This window comes from Microtus oregoni, unplaced genomic scaffold (assembly GCF_018167655.1).
Source record: "Microtus oregoni isolate MIOR12 unplaced genomic scaffold, Mior012 000038F_ref0000394, whole genome shotgun sequence".
Taxonomy (NCBI): domain Eukaryota; kingdom Metazoa; phylum Chordata; class Mammalia; order Rodentia; family Cricetidae; genus Microtus; species Microtus oregoni.
Window position 1 is genome coordinate 19,491,822 of NW_024543097.1, and position 21,858 is coordinate 19,513,679.

Genomic DNA, 21,858 nt, shown 5'->3' on the forward strand with positions numbered 1-21,858 from the left:
GGTGAGATGACAACTTCCAAGAGTCACTTTTCTCCTTCTATGGTGTGGTTCCTGCGGACTGGACCCAGGTCACCACTCTTGGCAGCAAGTACTTTTACCCCTCGAGCCATCTTACCAGCTTGCTCATGCTTCTAATGACCCTGATGCCTTCCACATGGGAAGCAGAGCATGCACTCATGCCTTCTGGTTCATCTTCATCTCAGTAGAGGGTACTCAATTTAAGTAATCCATGCTGTACAAATGGAAAGAGTTCCTTTTCCTTGCATGGTCTTAGTATTTCACATACCATATTTTCTTTGTCCATTCATTTGATGACTGAGTGTTTGATAGCTTAACTGTTGTAAGTCTGCGGTGAGTGCAGAAGAACAGCGACCTCCTCCACATTCTGCTGAGTCACTTATTGCTCATAGCTGTAACTTATTTGAGAAACTGTTGTTTTTCAGCACCAGCCCACTTCTCTTCTGGTAGTTTACACAGGCTTCCTCTTTCCATTTCCTCTAGATCATTTCTTGTGGCTTTATCATAACTGAGCAAGTAAGAGCAAGACAGTCTCTATTTGTGGTCTCACTGCACATTTGTTCAAGACCTCTGACTTTGAGCATTGTTTCCCACATCGTTCCCAGCCTTTGCTGTCTTACCCAAAGAAGTGCCTCGTCAGATTTTTTTTTACTAGTTTTGGAACTTTTTTCTTGTTATTGTTTTTGTTTAAGTTTATGATTTATTTTGTGTATAATGTGCTTCCCAGATGCCCCCTTTGCCGGTTCTTTCCTGTACTCTGTCACTTTACTTTGCTTCCTTTGCTGTGCAAATTCATCGTGAGGCACAGTCCTGTTTGCTCTGTTTGCTTTGGTTGCATTATGGTATGATAGCCAAAAGTGTCATTGCCCAAGTGAATATCGAGAACTTTCTATTTTTGCTTTTGGAAGGATAGGACTCAAGTTATATGTTAGTCCTTAGTCTATTTGAATTATTTTGTATACAGTTTGAGACAGGGTCAAATTTCATTGTTTTGCATATGAATATAGAATATACAATTCTCTGAACATCCCCAATATGTGTTCTTGGTGTCCTTGTCAAACATCAGTTGCATATACATATATGTATGTTCCATTTATCTCTGTGTACATTTTTATGACAGAACCAGACTTTTTATTATTATAGCTTTGTTATTGTAGTTTGAAATCTGGTAATATTATACCTCCAATTTCATTCTTATTGACCAAAATTGGTATAGCTATTCTGGGTCTTTTCCATATGAATCTTAGAATTGTATTTTTATTTTTTTGTGAACAATTTCATTAGCATTTTGATGGGGATTTTATTCTAATTGCCTTGGAGAGTATGGGCATGTAGACAACATTATTTTGATTTGTGAACATTAAGATGTCTCTTTTTTATGTGTGTCGTCTCCCAAGATCTCTTTACATTGTTTTGATGTCCAACACTTTTTCCTCATTTGTTTAATCTCAGATATTTAATTACTTTTGGATTCTGTTGCAAGTGGGAATTTTTTTCTTAGTTTCTTTTATGGATATTTCTTAGTGTGTTGAAATGCAACGGATTAGTACTGTTGATTTGATATCTTCAAGTTTATTGACTCCATTTATTCATGTGAATAGTTCATTTTGTGGACTCGATCTAAAAACAGAGGCAGTTTCTTCCTTTTCACTTTGTAGTTCTTTTCTTTGTTTTTGTTACCTACTTAATCTGGACAGAATTCGAATACTGTCAGAGTGGGCATCCTTTTGTACCCCTAATCTCAGAGCATTAACTATGTTTTCAGTGATTTTTTTATTTGTAATTTTTATTTTGCTGAATTACATCCCCTCATGCCTAATTTCTTTATAGGTTTTGTGAAAAATACTGTGGTTAAATGCTTATTTATTTATTTTTTATTTTCTAGACAGGGTTTCTTTGTGCAGCTCTGGCTGTCCTGGAACTCTCTCCGTACACCAGACTAGCCTTGAACTCAGAGATTTGCCTTCCTTTGCCTCCCAAGTGTGCACCATCACCTGGTTAATTGGATTTTTTTTTCCTTTAGCTTTGTTGAAACTCTGAGGCTAGTGACTTTTTGATGTTACTTGTAAAGTTTTACTGCTGATAATGTTTTTTCTTTTGTAACCTCAGAATAATTTCGTTTTGAGATTTTACAGATATTTTAATACGAACAACATCTACTCGAGTAGAAATGTTAAACCGATGTCCGCGTGAAAGTGTGACTATAATTAATAAATGCCCTGACTTTTTTCTCATTTTTTTGAACATGTTTGCAGGTGTGTCAATCACAGGCAGCGGTCTCTAGCACTGGGAGTACAGTTTCTGCTACTTCGGTTGTTAGGTATGTTATTTAAAAACCTTAGTATATGCTCTTTTGGTTCATTAGTGTTTGTGACCTATTCGGGTATGTTACACACCAAGTAAATGATGAAAGATAAGCAATGCATTGATGAAAGCCGTTTTCCAGCATGCATGGTGTCACACTGCTGACATGAAACAAGAAAACAGTGACTTTACAGCTCACCAGTTGGACTTGCTATCTGTTGTTTCCAATGCTACTGCAGACATAACCTCCAGAGAATATCCAATTCATTTGAAATATCAAGTATAGATCTCAGTGTATAATTTCTTTTCTTGCCACCTTTTATTTAATTTTGAGCATATTTAGTATGAATTATTATATCGATACTCCCAGGCTTCATTTGTTTGAATTTACTAATGTGGAATACATAAAAGTGGAGAGGATTACTTATGGTACCTTATTACTGTTTATAGATTTTGTATCAGAAAAATAAAAATAAAATATTTTTTCTAAGTGTTAGTCCAATGTAAGGATAAAATTGTCTTTAATATTTTTTAACATTATTTAGTGTATGTTTGAGCATGTGTTGGGGAGTGCACACTTGCCACATGTATAGGACAGAGGACAGCTTTCAGAATTTGGGTCTCTTTCTACAGTGTGGGTCTCAGAATCCAATTAAGATTGCCAGACCTGGAGGCAAGTGCCCTTACTCATTGAGCCTCTCACTGACCCTAGGGCTAATGTTTTCTATTAAAGTACCTTTATGAATTGGTTAGAAATACATAATTGCATATAATTATTTAAAATATTTTGACAAGTTTTATATCCCTTTGACTTATGAATGAATTGACTAATGTGCAGGTGGATAGAATAAAGTCTATTTGTATTATATAAATATATGTACAGCTATATACATTAAAACTTATAAACTAGAGTCTTCACTGATTTTCATTTTGCCATTAATTACTCTAGGCACAATACCTGGGCCAATTATATTTGGTGTCACAATAGACAGCACATGTGTTCTGTGGGATGTCAATGAATGTGGAATAAAAGGAGCTTGCTGGATTTATGATAACATCAGGATGGCACACATGCTGGTAGCCATAAGTAAGTTGACATCTTGGTAACTTTAAACCAGGCTAATGTGAATCAAGTTGTTAGTGATTTTTGATCTAGTTTTGGTGTGATGGTCAGGCCATTCTGTGGGACAATCCTGCAGTTCTGAAGCTGAAAGCAATTACCCAACATGTTATCAGTGCTTGTGAATGGCCCTTGAAATTTTTAGACTTCTTAAGTAGAAGAATAAAATTTTCTTTTTCTGTATATCATACATCATGTGTTTTTTAAAGAACAATTTCTCTTAAATGTTTGGAAAAGAATACACAAAAGATAAAAGAGTATTTGAAAAATCCCGAGGAATGATTTTTCTCCAAGTGTCTGGGCTCTGGAAACTATGTAAATAATACTCAAGAATAGAATAATTATTATTGTATATTTTATACATATTTATTTATTTTAATAAAATGATACTAAATTATTAGTATTATTAACTTGAGATAGGACTAGCTCTTCTTTAAGCTGCCTAGGAATTCTATGTGAAGTCCATGCCTGACTCAAATGTGAAGCTCTTGCTTCTGATGCCTGAGTGTTTTGATTACAGATAAAGTGGAAAGTTTTTATTTGTGAAGAATCACTCAGTCGAAATTATTTTTGTTCATCAGTAATGGTCCAAATGCATGACTGCCTGTTTATTTTGTATATAGGTGTTACTTGTAAAGTTATCACCATGTTCTTCAACGGGCTTGCGATTGTCCTCTATAAACCACCACCACCAGGCGCAGAGGTGTCTTTTCAAAGTCAGAATGTAATTGTGTCTACTATTTCGATAGAAGAGGATCTCAACAAAATTGAAAATGAAGGATGAAAAAGGAAAGGAGATCATTGCGGCAAAACTGGTTCTGTCAAGAAGACCACACTGTGCCAAAGCTCCATTGTCTAGTCTGAGTAGAACAAAGCTTAAAAACCCATGTTCCACAATTGAGGGTGTTTGTTGTCCATGTTCAGATTCTTATTTTCCTTATAATCCAAACAATCAAACAAGCAAAAAGTGCAGGCCTGCGCTTTTAAAGTTCACCAAAAGCCATAAACCACACAGATTCTTACTTGCTTCTATGCAATTTCTAGCTATGAAATCACCAAAAAGTCACAAGAATAATGGCCAACAAGTAATTAAAAGTTTACACTGAAAAAACACAGGTGCACAATCAAAATTTAAAACATGAGTTTCTGTTTGTTTTGCTTTTTGTAAGACCTCACTTATCCCCAGCTGCCCAGAAACTCAGGTGGCCAAGGATGACCTTTGTGCTCCATCCACCTGACACTACATCTCAAGTATTGGGGTCCCAAGTGTATATTACTACCTCTGGCTCACGCTGACATTTTAAAATATTCTTTCCATAACGACTTATATTTCATTTTTCATCGTCAATAGTTTAAATTTATTTGAGAAACTTACAACATAAAAGTTTAAGCTAATCAGATGTATGTGATGGTTTGGGGACTTGTTATTTAAAACTCATGAAATTCAAGTCAGGTTCCAATGTAATTCATTTTTATTTTTATATTACATCTCCTTTTCTGCCATTTATTTTCACAGTAAGTTACTGAACTGATAGACTATTGGATCGTGTTCTTTGTGTTCAGTACCCTTTAGCCTCAGAAATCGCAGCATTGACTACACATACTTTCAATTTAGAATAAGACTTCTAGGAAGTAGTTTGTTAGTATCACTTACTTTTAACACTAAAACATGTGGTTCTATGATAGTATTATTTAATTACATGTTTTCAGAGGAAAGAACCAGCCATAATGTGCCACCTCAACATGACAAACTGTCACCATGCACTATCGACAAACACGTATTCAATCCTTCAAATTTTATTTTCTAAACTAATTACTTAGCACATTACTTAGAGTAACCTAAGCAGAGTTTCATTTAACAGGCATCAGATATTGTTATTTAGTTAAGGTTTTAAATTCTATAATGCATTTACTGGAATCACAAGTATTTCATGCACCTGACATCAAAGAACTAAATCCCATCTGTGTGGGTTCCTGGTAAATTTACTTAAAATACTGAAGAAGTCAGTCAATTAGCATCAGCAAAAACTTACTATTGTGAATACTATTTCTAATTTAGAAAAGTATTGAAGGGCTAAGGATGTAGCTGAATGCATGGTCTAAATTTGAAACTTGGTGCTGAAAAGATCTACTCAAAACAAAGGGTGGGTGTATTTGAGTTGTTTTTGCAGATTAAAGCTTCTACTTATTAGGTTTGGTATCAGGTTTCATGTAACAGGTTCCCCATCAGGAAAACACAAGCCAGAAGAAAGAACCTGGAAGAAAGTTAGAGTCAAAAGCACTAGAATTCACAGAATTTGTGTTACTGTGTCTGGTGGTATTATGTAGGGTCAAGGACTTCAGAACCTATTAGCACTTCTAAGCTTAAATTCAAGAAGGAGGGATTAGCTGCGAGTTAGACATGCAAGCACCTTGAATATTAAATGAGGTGTAGTCTCAGGAAGCACAGGGCTAGACTTACTTAACTCAGGAACATTTACAAACCAAAAATCAAATGAAAAGATATAACCAAAACCCAGGTATTTGGGAAGCAGACAGTTCCATCACCTAAAGGGATAACACAAGAAAGACAGAGAAATAAATACACAGGATACCTCAGGTGAGAATATTCATTCCCATCTTCCAGGCACGTTTTAAAGACTGCTTCCATTGTGGTCAAGGGTAATAAATGTTAGAGTTTCTCAAGTGTGAAAACATGGAATTCAGTGGGAAACTATAACATAATGGCATTTGAGAAATTCAGCAATTTCTTGAGAACAAGCACGAAAACAGGCCATATAAACAGATGACTATATGGCCACTTAACTTAGGGAGAAAAAAGGAAAGAAATCCTAAACATAGAAACAGTCCATCAATCAGGTCAATAAACAGTAGGCATTTCTAATGATTAGTGTTCATTAAACTGACATTGTCTTCAGTATACTCAGTTTCAAAGTATTTCTTTTATATTTTTTTAACAAATTTTCAAATGAAAATGGCACAAGGGAACCAATAATTTTGGTACTTGAGTATGCATATTTAGAAAGGATACCTCCATTTGTGATAACACTACTGTAATCTTTATTGTTTCTACTCGTAAAGGCATGCAGATATATGTGTTGGCATGCCACTTTTAGAATACATTTCCAGAATATATATTTGCCACAGTTTATAGTTACAGAGAATAAGTTGCAGATGGGCCTGCTGTAAGTTTGTACATATTTGAATGTATCTTAAAATTTGTAATATTTTAATTTTTTTAAATGCATACAAATATAAAACTCATACACATGAGAAAATTGTATACATTTGGCTTTGCTATGTAAATTGAAAGAAGATGCACAGAAAATATAGACTTATTTTCTTTGTTGCAAATAATGCTGTAAATAATTATTACATATACCTTTTATTAAATTAGAATATTTGTATTACATCGTTTTGTGTTTGATTATGTTGGCTTTCTCATTCCTGTGATAAAAGGAATGCATTTAACTAAGGCAACTTGTGGGAGAAATGATGAACCTTTGCTTGCGGTGTGAGCTTACAGATGATAATTACAGAGAAGGCCCAGTAGCAGTGGCATGAAGCTGCTGGTCACATGACATGTCAGGAAGCAGAGAGAAGTGAATGCTTGTGCTCAGTACGCGTTCTTCTTTTTATTTAGTGTAATACCTCAGTTACTGAAATGGTAACACATGTATTTAAGGTAGAACACCCACCTCCATTAAACTAATCTGTATTTCCCCTCAGAGACATAACCAGGTATTTGTTCCCACGGTAATTCTATGTCCCATCAGCGTGACAATTAAGGATGAAAATATGCACAATATCTTCAAAGAAAACATATATTTGACTTAGAGTTTTAAAGATTTATCCCATAGTCATTTGGCTGCATTGTTGATGAGCTTATAATGAGTCAAAATATAATGATTGGGGGCCAAACTGCTTTCTTCATAATGACCAGAAAGCAGAAAAAGAGAGAGGAACAGGTGGTGTACCAGAATTCCCTTCAAGGACGTGTCCACAATGACTGACTTCCTTTAATTTTTAGCTTCAACCACATCCCAGTAATGGCCTCAGTTGAAAATCAAACCTTTGAGGAGACTCCAAATCTAAACTGTAACATTAGTCCTATAATCTTTGAAAAGATATGTGATGGGACGTGGATGGGTAGGTTAAGATAATTGCTGACAGCAATGACCGCTGCAGGGTTATCTGTCTCTTTGTTATTAAGAAATATCTCTTAGAAAGGTGCTTGAAGGTGGTAACAGCTGCCTTTTCTGCTACCAAACCTTCACCCACCTATTTTGGCAAACATTTTCAATCTTTGCCCACACTGAGAGTTTCTCCAATATTTATCTCACTTCTTTAAAATATATTAACAAGGATTTTAGACTATAAAAGAGCTACCATACTAACCTGTTTATAAAGTTACATAATTATTTTGTAAATATACATTGGGAAATGCTAATGTTTACACTGTTTCATTGATCTGGGCATTATCAGGTTGGTACCTGTGTTTTGTTCTGATTCTTTATGTCCATATCATTTGAGCATTTCCCGAGAGCTACAGAATGTTTCTGATTCCTTTTGTATTTTTCCTTTTGTAATGTTTCCTGCTTCCTATTTTTAAAGAATGGCATTTATGAACTAAGATTTTTATATCAACTCACACCCCATATCTCTGTCTACTGATGCATATGGGTGTATGTATGGATAGTTTCAATACCAGCATAGTGTCATAGAGTACACGGTGGTCTTCTTTTCTCTTATTCATACAGCTTTTCTCTACAAGAAACCTGTCTCTTATTATTCATATCACATTATTTTTTCTATATTTGATATTAGTTTTTCTTTTGCTTGCATAGCAGACTTAATGTCATGTCTCACTACAGGAGTAGCTACAGAATGAACTACAGGTGGCAATGACTGATTTCTAAGAGGCAAAAGGCTGTGAAAGGGTCTTTACAGGCTACTGTTGAAAGTTAATATTCTTGTGTTTTAGAGAGTATCTGCATTTCTTGATCCATGCAACTCCCTCTTGTTCATATTCAAAAGCAACAACAGAATGATTGCTCTTAGTCCGGTCTCAACTTTCTGAGTGCTGAGATTACAGGTCTAGGCACCCATGCCAGTGCTTAAGTTTTGATTATCCCCTTGTAACAGTTCTGGAAGCAATGAAAATATTATAAAGAAACACCAAAGCTACTCTCCTTCATATTAGACAGATTAAACAATAGACTCCAAGAAATTGGTATTTTCTCAAGCATCTCCTGGGAAAGGGTAAATCTGTGGCCTCTGCGGCAGTTCTTCTTGAGGAATGGTTGAGATCCCAGACCTTCCTTACTGAAATTCTGGCAATGGTGACAGGCTCCTTATCACACCTTCATTCGTACTGCTCAGTTATTCGTAACTCTAAGTTCTCTATTTAAACAGGGAGTCACCTGGAGGTCATTGAACTACACAGAATAAATCTCCTTTTGCTACTTCCCACAGCTATTGCTTATTGAATTGACTTAATTGACAAAATTGTGGTTATGTCACAAAACTGGGCAAAACGATACAAGCAAATGTATCAGCACCCTGGAAAACAAAAAAAGCCATGTAATATGGTTAGAAGCATTCTCTCTCTCTTTCTCTCTCTCTCTCTCTCTCTCTCTCTCTCTCTCTCTCTCTCTCTCACACACACACACACACACACACACACACACACACAAGTTTGGATAGGAAAAACGTGAATTCTGTGTGTTTAAGGCTTTGTTTGCTGTTTTTCATTTACCATCACCGCTCTGTGAGAGTGGGAAGAGAGTGAGCAGCAGCAGTTTTCACGGGAAGGGATCTGACTTGATTTGGAGTAGATGAGTTACAGTTGTTGGGATTCTCAATGACCAATCTTCCAGCAAGTCTGAAGTTGCAATGCTGGTAGAAACATAATACCAACAGCCAAGCCAAAAAAAAAAAAAAAACAAAATACAGGGAAATCTGAACTCCATCAGGGGAAAAAAATCAATTCAAGTTCCTCTACAATATATTTATGTTAACAAAATATCTACATCGACAAAAACTTCAGAGAATCATTACCCACTTGCACTCAGGAAAGGAATCAATAGAAACTGTTGTAGAGGAGCCTTAGTATTCAACATAGCTCACATAAATGTGCTCCAGTAACCGAAAAATACCACTTTTAAGAATTAGATAAAGGTAATATTGTGAAATATTAGGTGTAAAATATCATATAAAATTTTCTAATGCGGAAATACCATTGAATTACAAAATTCTAAAATGAACAAAAGGAAATTTTGGTATTGAAAAATGTAGGGCGAGTGGGAAGGGAAGTTACAGAAACAAGCTCCTCCGTGACTCAAAAGCTACATTCTGGAAAAAGCTGTGGAGGGGATATACCTACTGTGAAGAACCAGGGCCTGCAGCCTGATTTTAAGTCGGCATTATAGAACAGAAAGAGGGAAGGGGACCTGATCTCCCCCATTTTGCTTCCTGGTTGGTTGTTGCTAGCAGTAGCTAAGGAAACTGAGTGGTAGATCAGAGAATATCAGGTGATCAACAAACACCACTCACTCATGGCCATGCAGCACAGGAAACTGGTAAGGTGGGGGAGAGCAAGAATCTAAACAACAGGGTATATTCTCGAACTGTGATTGTTTAATCAAAACGAACGGGCATTAAAAATGTCATGGTCACGGCTAATAGAAAACATCATAGTAGCTTAAGTGAGGCCCTCACTCAGGAGACTCAGCATCAGATTTAAAGCAGTAAATGTAAGTATTCTAAATGAAAACATCCTATCTGAAAATTACAAAGTAAAAAGCGTAATAAAATAAAAGCCTCAGGAAATGTGTAATACTTTCAAGTATACCCATATATAAGGCAATGGCTGTCCCCACAGGGGGCAGTGCAGCAAACCTGCTAAAGTAACATTGAGGGCACGGGTAGCTGACAGAGGACTTGCCTTGCATGGATGAGGGCCCGAGTTCAATTCCCAATACTACATAAACTGGGCATTGCGGTGCATACATAAAATTCCAGTGTTGTGGAGGAGGAACATCAGAGGAACTTTAAAGATATCCTCACAGTATTCTTGTTTTAGGCTAGCTTACAATAAATTAAACCATGGTTCAAATCACAACATAAGAAAAAAATTAAATTAAATTAAAAAATCAAATGACAACAATAACAAACCCAGAAAACTGGCTGAAAAACTTCCCTAATGTGTTGGCAAGTTTGGACCATACAAGCATGAAGACCATCAAAATCTGGATGAACAAAAAGAAATTCTTAACCAGAAACACTAAGGGTATTTTGAGTTATTGAAAGGCAGAGACAAAAATTTTAAATCAGTAAATGGAAATTCACTCAGCACACACAGACTGAAAGTAATACAACTAATAACTGAGTTCTTATAGTACCAAAATGGCTGAGGACAGAAGACAAGGAGGAAAAAAATTCACCAAGAGAAAGAAAAGCTCATGCAATCTATGTTCAGCAAGTATATGAACCAAATGTTTTAATGGGATATAGATGCATGCAAATAAAGAATAAGACTGAATGAAAAAGGAAAGAAAGACAGAAAGGAAATGGACACCATTTTAACTAATGCACACACACACACACACATCAAATACGAAGAGCTACAAAAAGTTACTCATGCATTTCACTGTTTGGCTTCCTTCCTTATTTTTCTGATAAATTACCTGACAAAACCAACTTAAGAAGAAGTGGTGGGAATAAGACAGAAGCAAGGTCAGACAGAAAAGAAAAAAAAATCCTCCTAGGCCTGGATTTTGCCTTTGGCCAGGAATGCCAGAAAGTTTCTGACCAGAGCAATAATTCATACACTGGTTTCTGTTGTGTCCTAGACCAAAAGCAGGCATGCCAGAAATGCTCTCCGAGAGTCTCCGGTGTGTACCAGTCTCAGTTGTAGCCACTGGTACAGAAAGAGTCACGAAGAATCACTGACGCTTAGTTGGTGGGCCAACCGGACCCACGAGTTCATTCTGTTCCCAAGCCTAGTCTCTTTCATAGATACTAATAAGAGCCCCACACTAGCGGCTTGTTGGTACCCAGCCCTGACAACTGCTCCTGCTGTACAAACACTCATTTGTCTTTATCTCAGTGTTCCGCCTATGAACCCATAATGAATGTCTTTCTAAAAGCTCACCCTTCCCGTGGGCTGTGTAATTCATTCTTGGAACTCATGAGACAAGAACTCAGCTGCACAGGGAAAGTTTTGTGTGACCATACATTCCTGGCATCCTGACTTCCTGAATTAAGTCCCTCTGATGTAAGAAAGCCTCTGTTGCACTTAAGGACCTATCTCTACCTCTGAATTAGAAAGGTTTTTTTTTGTTTGTTTGTTTGTTTGTTTGCTTGCTTTGTTTGTTGGAGGAAACGTCATTATTGCTATCTGAATCATGATGTGTTTGGTCACTTTGCCAGCCAAGAAGTAGAGGGTGAATGCTGGTACAGAGTTCACTTTCTTCTTTTCTATTCAGCCTGGGTCCAATGAAGAGGCATGCTGTTTTCCACATTTAGGGTGGCTCTTCAGTAAAACCTCTCAGTGAACAATCATTTTGGTTGAACGATTTAATCAAAGGTGTGTCTCCTGGTGACATCTAGTCACTAGTTCAGTCGACAATGTAAATTTGCCACCATTCTAAGAAGAATGTAAGACTCTATTGTCTCTATTTATTTTTACATGTATAAATGATAATTTTCCATACACAAAACAAAGAAGTTGGACCAATATCTCCTATCACATAAATTGTATTTTATGTACATTGTAGGTCAAAACAAAAATGTTTTGAAAGCATTTAGAGGGAAATAAAAGAGTAAATCTTCATAATTTGGGATTAGACAATTTTTTTTTATTAAGAAAAGAAGAAAAAAAAACATTAACAAAAAACAAGTTTCCACCTCCTCCCAGCCTCCCATTTCCCTCCCCCTCCTCCCACCCTTCTCCCCATCCCCCCACTCCTCTCCCCGTCCCCCCACTCCTCTCCCCCTCCCTCTCCAGTCTGAAGAGCAGTCAGTGTTCCCTGCCCTGTGGAAAGTCCAAAGTCCTCCCCCCTCCGTCCATATATAGGAAGGTGAACATCCAAACTGGCTAGGCTCCCACAAAGCCAACACATTACGTAGGATCAAAACCCCGTGCCATTGTCCTTGGCGTCTCATCAGCCCTCATTGTTCGCCATGTTCAGAGAGTCCGGTTTTATCCCATGCTTTTTCGGTCACAGTCCAGCTGGCCTTGGTGAGCTCCCAGTAGATCAGCTCCACTGTCTCAGTGGGTGGGTGCACGCCTCGTGGTCCCGACTTCTTTGCTCATGTTCTCCCTCCTTCTGCTCCTCATTGGGACCTTGGGAGTTCAGTCCAGTGCTCAGGTGTGGGACTCTGTCTCTATCTCTATCCATCACCAGATGAAGGTTCTATGATGATATGCAAGATATTCGTCAGTATTGCTCTAGGATAGGGTCATTTCAGGTTCCCAATCCTCAGCTGCCCAAGGATAGACAATTTTTTAAACATAACACCAACAGCCTACTGACTGAGAATATACATGTTTATGTGCATATACATGTGTGTACATACATATGTACATACTTTGTATATATTTAGGTCACTTTAACATTGTAAAGATTATAATCTAGGAAATGAAGAAACCTAAATACATTAAGAGCTCTTAGCATTCAGAAGTGAAAAGACAAACATACAAAGGAAAAAGTGAGCAAGGGTTACAACTAGCCCTTTCCCCAGAGAAGATATGTGACACCAGCCATGATTGTGCACAACCATTCCACATCATGATGCTTAAGAGGTGGAGGCAGGAGGACCAGAAGTCCAAGGTTATTCTTGGTTCCACAACAAGTTTTAGGCTACGAGGACCTCGTCTCCAAACAAATGAAAAACAAAAGACAAGAAACCAAAAAAAAAAAGAAAGAAAGAAAGGAAGGAGGGAAGGAAGAAAGAAAGAAAGAAGATATTCTGTTCAGTGAATGAGACAAGATTAAGATTAACGTAGGAAGGAGGTTTTTCTTCTGAAGCCAGAGTTCCTCTATAGAAATGGGCAATGCTGTATTACAGTGTGTCCAGTCCACAGTCCTTAATCTCTGAGCAATTCGCACTAGTTATGAATATGGGTGAATACAAAATCTTATTTTTGTTAAATTCCTTTGATTGCATGTCTGTGCCCACAGAGACCAGAAGTTGGGATCATGAGTCATCTTTATTTATCAGTAACTAAACTGATTTCTTATTTCTAGCTTTTAAAGTTGAGAGACCAAAAACACCATTTGGAAAGCAAAATAGAAGAAATACCGAGGCAATTTCTGAGGTTTGTGGCTTTAGTGGGGTTTAATGTGGTTTTTAATGGGGTTTCAAAAAACTAGGCTATCTGTGGTGGTGAGATGAGTGAGAAGGGAGGAGGACTGTCACGAAGCTGGAAAATAAATGGAGTAAAATGGATCATTGCTAAATATCTCCCAATTCTTTTTTAGGAGTCACACAGTCACTAGAAGATGCCTCTTGGTAAAGTACTTTTACTTTCTGCATTTAAAAAGCCACTTCTTTTTAAATACAGTTATGACACTACAGGCTGTCTCATAGAAAGCCATGGGAATGGTGGAGCTGAGTATATGGAATCGCATGTTGATGGTAATGTGAGAAATTCTAAAGTGGCAATGGGGGAGGTTTGGCAGGAGCACGCTGTGGATGCTAAAGACTCTGGCCATCCCACAGTGCTTTGCAGCTCTGTGTCTGCACCGCTCATAGGATGCAGAACAAATGACTCTTCTGACTGTTGGCATGGGAAGTTCTCTGGCTGTTCTCTTTGCTTCTAGTCAGGAGAACCCATGTCTGCATATACAAAGGGAAACTAAGCCACAGCATCAAATTGTCTGAATATTCTCCTCCTTCCCCTCTTTTCCTCCTCTCATATTTACCTGGATTTTGTCCTGATTATATTAATTCTTGGCTTTCCTCTTATATAAATATGTGATATGTTCATAAACACTCTGTCTTTTTTTTTTTTTTTTGGAAATGGGGGTTCAAGACAGGATTTTGCTATGCAGCCCTGACTGTTCTGGAACTTGTCTGTAGACCAGACTGGCCTCTAGTTCACAGAAGTCTGCCTACCTCTGCCTCCAGAGTGCTGCGGTTAGAGCTATGTGCCACTACTCTCTGGCAATTACTCTGTTTTTGATAAGTGACTTATGGATGTGAAAGTTATAAGCCTTTTGGATAACACTGTGTTGATGGAGTAAATTGTGTGTATTTAAAAGGAACTTAGCTCTATGGTGGCCACTTTCACAGCAAATTGTCATTGTGCTAAATTTTTGGCTCTCAGCTGATGCAATCCATCAACCAGATTCAAGGTAAGAGAATCCCGCCTTTTTTATTAACAGCGTTTCTATTATTTCCTGTATTTCTATTTTGCGTCAATTATTATTGATTTCTTATCTACCAAATACTAGAGAATATGATAGATGTATTACACAGTTGACAACACAGTAAAAGCCCAGGGAAATTATATTATCAGGGATCCAAAGCTGGAAGTTGAATCCAGGCCCCAGATCCAGGCTTTTTAACTAGTATACGATAACATGAACATTTTACAATAGTAAACCAAAACTAAAACTACTTTTAGCTATAGATGTTATTCACTGTCTCAGAATATTGTATTTTATTATGCAATATTGAGGCACTAATCATGAAAACTATGATAATTTCAAAGGCAGAAAAATGTTAGTCTTCAGTTTTCAAGATTGCAATTTTTGTTTTGGCCAGGAGGTGGCGGAATTGTTCTTATTACCGTGGTGGGAGGCACTTCGTTTTCTAAACCTGCTTCTGTCCTTTTTGCTTGACTCTTTGGGGAGAGGATCTTCCTGTGTAGCTCAGGGCTGACCTTGAACTCTTGATCCCCTTGTTTTATTTTTAGTGTTAAGGCTACAATACTGCACTATCAAATCTTGCCTCTGTTTTGGTTCATAATGGAACAGCTCTGTTTCTTCTTAAAAAAAATTTTTACTTCCATTTTTTTCGAAACCATTTTTGTCATTCTTTATTTAATTTTAGCAGAATTATTTTCTCCTTGCAAATAATTGGAATGATTGCCGGTTCAAAGAGGAGGCCTAAGAATATTAACTTAATTTTTTTTTTATTTTGTGGATCTAGGTTTTATGATTTTGACTTCTTTTTTATTTTGAAAATAGAATGCACATACATTTTATTTTACAGGTTTTATCTATAGAATACCCCAACAGCAGACGTTAGATAGTGTCCTATAATTTATTTTTAAATGACAAATTCAGTCCTCAAAAACATAAAAAGTCTGTAAAAATAGGTAAACAATTTTGACAGCTTACATGTATTTTTTTGTATATTAATATATAATATGTTTTCCTTTTCTTTCTGAGATAGGATCTTGCTCTGTAGGTCAGACTGCTTTCAACTTCATATCAATATTCCAGCTTTAAATTCTGAGAGCTGGAATTATAGGTATGATGTACACATCTGGCTAAAAATATTGATACTTTTCCTTGTTTTCTCCCTCCCCATATATATAAGCAGGCTTTATTTGCAATGGAGCAGGAATTTAATCAAAGGAGAGGAATCCTATGCCATTCTCTGACTCCCCAGTCTCCTTGGCTTCTCTGATGCAGTGAAGGCTGGCAGCTGAAGCAGTCCCAGCCCCCACTGTTGTGCTTGTCATCCCATTCTCCCTGATGACCTTGTTCAGTTGATTGTCCTCTGCCTGATGCCCACAGTGACTATCTGGGATCTTTAGGATGTCTTTGGCACTGGGAGATGAGTTGACCCCACCCCCCAAGGGCAGACAGCAAATAAGAGGCAATTTAGCTCACTTGGGTTGTGACAGACAGTCAGACAGGTGACGCTTGGGGCTTAGGGCAGAAAGAGGCTACCTTCCCTTCTTAACAAATAGGCCAGGGGATCAAATCCAGGACTTTATATACAGTTGTTACTATTAACGCTATTTTTTCCCCAATGGATAGCTTATAAACCTGCTTTCAAACAAAATTGGGGGAAAAAAAAATAACCTTGAATTTGAGAGCACAAGACTTTCAACTACTTATGTACTTTGATGTTAAAAGGTATCAATTGTGTTTATGATTCTTCTGTCCAGCTATAAAATATGTGATATAAAGTGGTTTAATTTAAAGTCACCTCTTCTAAAGGTTTCAAAAGTTCACTGTGTTTTTTATTACATTTGCAGTGTTTTGAAAACATTTTTTTTTCAAAAGTTTGAAATAAAATTGTAAAAGAAGGTTTTAGAGTTTGGAAGATAAAAATGTAAACCATTGAAAAGTTAATCACCTGGGCACATACTATAGTGGGAAAGGATTAGCAGAGCATGCTTGAGTTCCTGGTTGTAATACTTAGCAGTTCGAAAGCAAACATACAAAACCCAGAGTAAACAAAAATGCTAAAAGAGAATATGTTCACCTTCTAGATATATTTATTTACCTTTGTAACAGAAAGGTGTGAGGGAGAGATAGGGAGGGATAGGGGAGGGGAGGAAAGACAAAAAGGAGAAGCAGAAAGAAGAGAGAGGGGGTAGCTGCTATGCTCATATTCATTTTTCATAAGTTTAGGGAGTTTTGTTAGTAGTAATGCAGGTAATCAACAATATTAAATTACAGTTCAATTGAACTCCAGATCGTGTGTGATGGGGGAGTTTTGTAACTAAACCGAGCAACAGTGCTGGTCTGTTCACTAGAATTTATCACCTTAGTTTTTCTGTGTTCAAAAGAATTTAAGTAATAGAAATTGATTAAGAAAAATGAATTCAACCAAGAGTGTGTGTGATAACCAGCACTTGGGAGGCAGAGGTAGGCAGATCTTTGAGTCAGAGGCCAACCTGACCTCCAGGACAGTGGGCTTACTTAGAGAAAACCTGTCTGTAAAAACCAAACAAATAAACAAGGGAAAGAAAGAAAGAAAGAAAGAAAGAAAGAAAGAGAAGGAGGGAGGGCGGGAGGGAGGGAGAAAGAAAGGAAAGAAAAAAGAGGATGAAAGAAAGAAAGAAAGAAAGAAAAGATGTATTTGTAACTTCACTGAATTTTGCCAATAAATAATACGAGATGAAAAGAGGCATGGATTATGTGGGACTATCAACATAACTAACTGACTTGTCACCCTGGCAGTGGTGGCCTATGCCTTTAATCCCAGCACTTGGGAACAGAGACAGGCGATCTCTGTGAGTTCGAGGCCAGCCTGGTCTACAAGAGCTAGTTCTAGGACAGGCTCCAAAGCAACAGAGAAACTCTGTCTCAAAAAAACAAACAAACAAACAAAAAAACAAACAAAAACAAAAAATAACTGACTTGTCTTTTCCTAGAGTGGGGGCAGGGAAAGGAGGAGGACAAGACTGCATTTCAGGCTACCTTCATTTCTCTCTCTCTCTCTCTCTCTCTCTCTCTCTCTCTCATTAGTTACCATTCTTTTAGAATGTAGAATATTTCCTTTATCCTACCAGGCCTCAAGCCCTGCCTCTCTCATCATGGGATCATAGCTACAAGGGTCCTAGCAGAAACTAATAAAGTCTAAAAGAGATATTTATGGCTCTCTGTGGGACCAACAGAAGAGGGTCCACTCAACCTTGACTGAAGGTCAGAGAATTTAAGCCTATCTTGCTCTTTCAAGGTTATCAGCAAAAGGTCTGATGTAAGGTGTGGCTCCAAACAAGACATTTTGAACTAGAGTGTAGTAACTTGGTGATTTGGGTATTTAGATGGCTCACACAGGTAGATGGGTATCACTCTAACCTAAGGTCAGAGAATTCAATCCTATTCCGGCTCCTTCAAGGTTATGACCAGAGGTTTGACACTGGGGCTGCTGCCTACAGGATACTTAGTCTAAGGTATAATCGCTGCATGTCCTGCATAAACAACAGAATGCTTAATTCAGGATATAGTAGTTTGATATTTCAGGTATTAAAGCATGTAATTTTTCTGTTTGTTCTTTGTGTCATGTTAAAGCAGTCTTTTGCTTTTTTCCCCCTTTGTGGTTTGGGGTACATAAACATGGAAAATAAACGTGGGCATATTCAGTATTCACTGGATAGCCCTCCTGGTTCTATCCTATGTCTCTGTATTTCTTTCCTATCTTTTTTCCTCCTACCTATTTTTTTCTAATTCACTTGCTTCTACCCTGGAACATGTGAACCCTGACGAAGCTGGACCCTGACAGCCCTCCCTCCTGCTATCAGACTATTGAGACAATAAATGCCAAAGACTCAGAAATTACCCAGGAATCTCATGCTTGGGAGGAGAGAATGGCAGAATGAACCATGGTGTTAGCCAGAAGAGGATTTTGCCTATCAGAAAGAGACGGCATAAATTCTGACAACTGATTTGAAAACTTTGCAGGGCAGTTCAGTCGGAGATAATAATGGGTAAATAATTGATAGGACTACACTTTGACCAGATTTGTATAGTTTAACATCCCCCTTGTTTTCTGTTTAAATCAAACCCCATGTTAGTATCTAGAGGATAGACATAGGGGTCACTGCATTACTTTGTTTGTTTCTTTGTTTAGTGTGGTATCACTGAATAAATCTAACTTCTCTCCTCTTTACTGGTATTTGTTTAGCTTATTGTGCATGGGGAGTAGGGACTTCCTTCTTTGTGATGCCAGGACACAGGCTTGTATATGAGAGACCATACCATAGACATATTGAGATAAAAAGCACACATCCCCTCTCTTAACCAGTGCTCATGAAGACAGGCAGTTCAGAACACACATGGGGAAGACCGTCCTGATGACATACAAAATAATGGTTTAATATAATACTACAAAGCAATGCTTAATCACAAATGAACTGCACAGCCCTGTCTCCCAGCTGCCTCAGTTGGTGTTATGTTTACTTACAGAGAATGTTAATCTCTCTTCTTCTCCACCCCTCCCGTCTGAAGAATTCAAGGCTCTGACTTCAACAGAAAACTCTCTTGCTCTCATGCTTCCCGAATGACCACATGCAGACTCCTGTTTCTCTTTTGTAGACTCCAGCCAGTCGTTGTCTCCAGAGGATTAAATTTAGGCATTATTAACTCAGGTGGCCAGAGCAGAACTCATCATCAACCTCTGCGCCTGCCACAGCAATCTGAATTTCTTACTTACTCAGTTTAGATCAGTGGCAGGACCTAGCTGACCGGGGCTTCCTACCTTTGCATTTTAAGCTTATTAACAACCCACTATTATTTATTTGACATCGTAGGTATGTGTGTGTGTACAAAACATTTAGGAGTTGGCTCTTTCCTATAGTCAGTAACTGTTCTTCTGGTTTTTTTTTTTTTTTTTTTTGGCTGCCCAAACCCAAATAATCACACAGAAACTATATTAATTACAACACTGTTTGACCTATTAGCTTAGGCTTTTTATTAACAGACTCTTATATTTTAAATTAACCCATTTTTATTAATCTGTGAATTGCCACAAGGCTGTGGTTTACTGGAGGGGTTTTGGGTCTCTCTCCTTTGGTAGCTACATGGTTGGTGTCCCTCTGACTCTGCCTATTTTCTCAATATATGTATGTTCAAATATCCCACCTGGCTTTACTCTGCTAAGCTACTGGCTGAAACAGCTTTATTCATCAACCAATAAAGCAATACATACACAGAAGGACATCCCACGTCACTTTCCCTCCACCATATAATTTCTGGAGACCAAGCTCAGGTCATCAGGCTTGGTGTAAAGTGCCTTAACGTACTGGATCCATCTTTACAATCTATTCTGAATCCATCAACAGTCACTACATAAACAATGGACTTTATGAATCTCCATCAAATGTAACATCTAATGGCCATAATTTAAGGAAAATGATAATAGATGAACTAGGTTTTCAAGTTATTTTATTGAATATGCATTGGATTCTACTATGTCACAGTAGAACAAACGGAGTGACATATGTCTAGTTGTATATTAAATTTTCTCTGTCTTATCCCATGTATTTTTAAGTAACAATTTAAGAAAAAACAGTTAGGAATGGTAGGACATTCAATTTACTATCTTTTGCTAAAGCAGATACAGCACTTTCCAGTGGCTTAACAGTTTGATGAAGCTTTTATAGTTACAGAACTAAAGAAGGTCATAAATCAAGACATATTAAAATATATTTGTGGGGACATCCAGTAGGTGGATTACTGGAAAGTGGAACTTTGGCTGTAGATTGCAAGGGAACCTTGGCAACATTAGCGGTTGGGTTGGCGGGAACTAGTGGTCTGTTAGATCGGTGCATTCCAAAGAGACTTACCTGATAGTCCCAAGGATGTTAGGTCAGAACAGGCATGAGCAATGAAGGTTGGGAAGAAGGTGCTAAAAGCAGCATAAGATAAATTGGCTCTGGATGGGTACATTCTAACTTCTTGAATATATGATAATTTAATAAATATGAAAACTAAACACTTGGTGAGGGAAATTGGCAACAACAGTGTTTGTTTTCTTGAATTCTTATTTTCCAGCTGCACCATACCCTGCTGACACCCAGAGCCAGTCTTGAGAGAAGCTATGAATCAAAACTGATGTTTTTCAAAATGCTTTATAATTTTATCAGAGCAGAAACTAACAAGATGAAATGGAAAATGAGAACTGTTTGCAAAACCATTGCCATGGGGAAGGGAGACCTGAAGGGAACCTAAACTCAGGTATGATGAAACAAAAAGGTGTGACTGAATTCAGAAGATCGGTTTAGATCTTAGAACATTTGTGTTTGCATGAGTTTAATAAAATTAAGAGCAACTTCATATGGTGTCAGGACAGAAGATAACTTTCCATGTTGGAGTGATAGATACTAAAGATTTGCCTCTGATTTCTAGTGAGGACTACAGACAGGCATGAACATCCCATCCTTGTTTTGCAGTTAGATAGCACTGGGGGCTTTGAGAAGGGCACCCCTTTTCAATCTGCATTGGCTGTACAGTTCAAAAGAGCAGAGTCAATGTGTCAGGGCAAGCTTTCTAAGGTCACACGAGAGGGACAAATGACTAGGATCAGAAAGAAACCATTCTACCCTATATGGGAAATATCAAGGCTCTTATGTGTAGTAAATAGGGGCGGTGGGGCTGCGTCCCCAGCACCCCAGCCACCTGCTCTGCTAGCTTATGCCCGAAATAACAACACACAAACTGTATTCATTTAAACACTGCTTGTCCATTTCTATCTAGCCTCTTCTAGGCTAATTCTTACATATTAATTTAGCCCATTTCTAATCATCTATGTTGCGCCCCTAGTGCGCTTACCGGGAAGATTCTAGCCTATGTCCATCCTGGGTGGGAGCTTCATCACGTGCGTCTGCCTGGGAGCTGGGAGCATGGCGTCTCTCTGAGGTGTCTGATCCCGAGAGGAGAGCTGTCAAGTCTGGGCTCACTTCCTCTTCCTCCCAGCGTTTTGTTCTGTTTACTCCTCCCACC

The 21,858-nt window shown here is 37.8% G+C and overlaps 1 protein-coding gene across 1 annotated transcript in view; it reads left to right on the forward strand.

Annotated features, from left to right (window-relative positions):
* The window catches only part of Slco4c1 (solute carrier organic anion transporter family member 4C1), a 47,150-nt gene extending 40,428 nt beyond the window's left edge, over positions 1-6,722 (forward strand). Inside the window, 3 exon segments of the mRNA XM_041631869.1 lie at positions 2,274-2,338; positions 3,272-3,409; positions 4,066-6,722. Coding sequence (XP_041487803.1) covers positions 2,274-2,338; positions 3,272-3,409; positions 4,066-4,226 — 364 coding nt within the window. The 3' untranslated portion in view covers positions 4,227-6,722.
* The last annotated feature ends 15,136 nt before the right edge of the window (positions 6,723-21,858 follow it).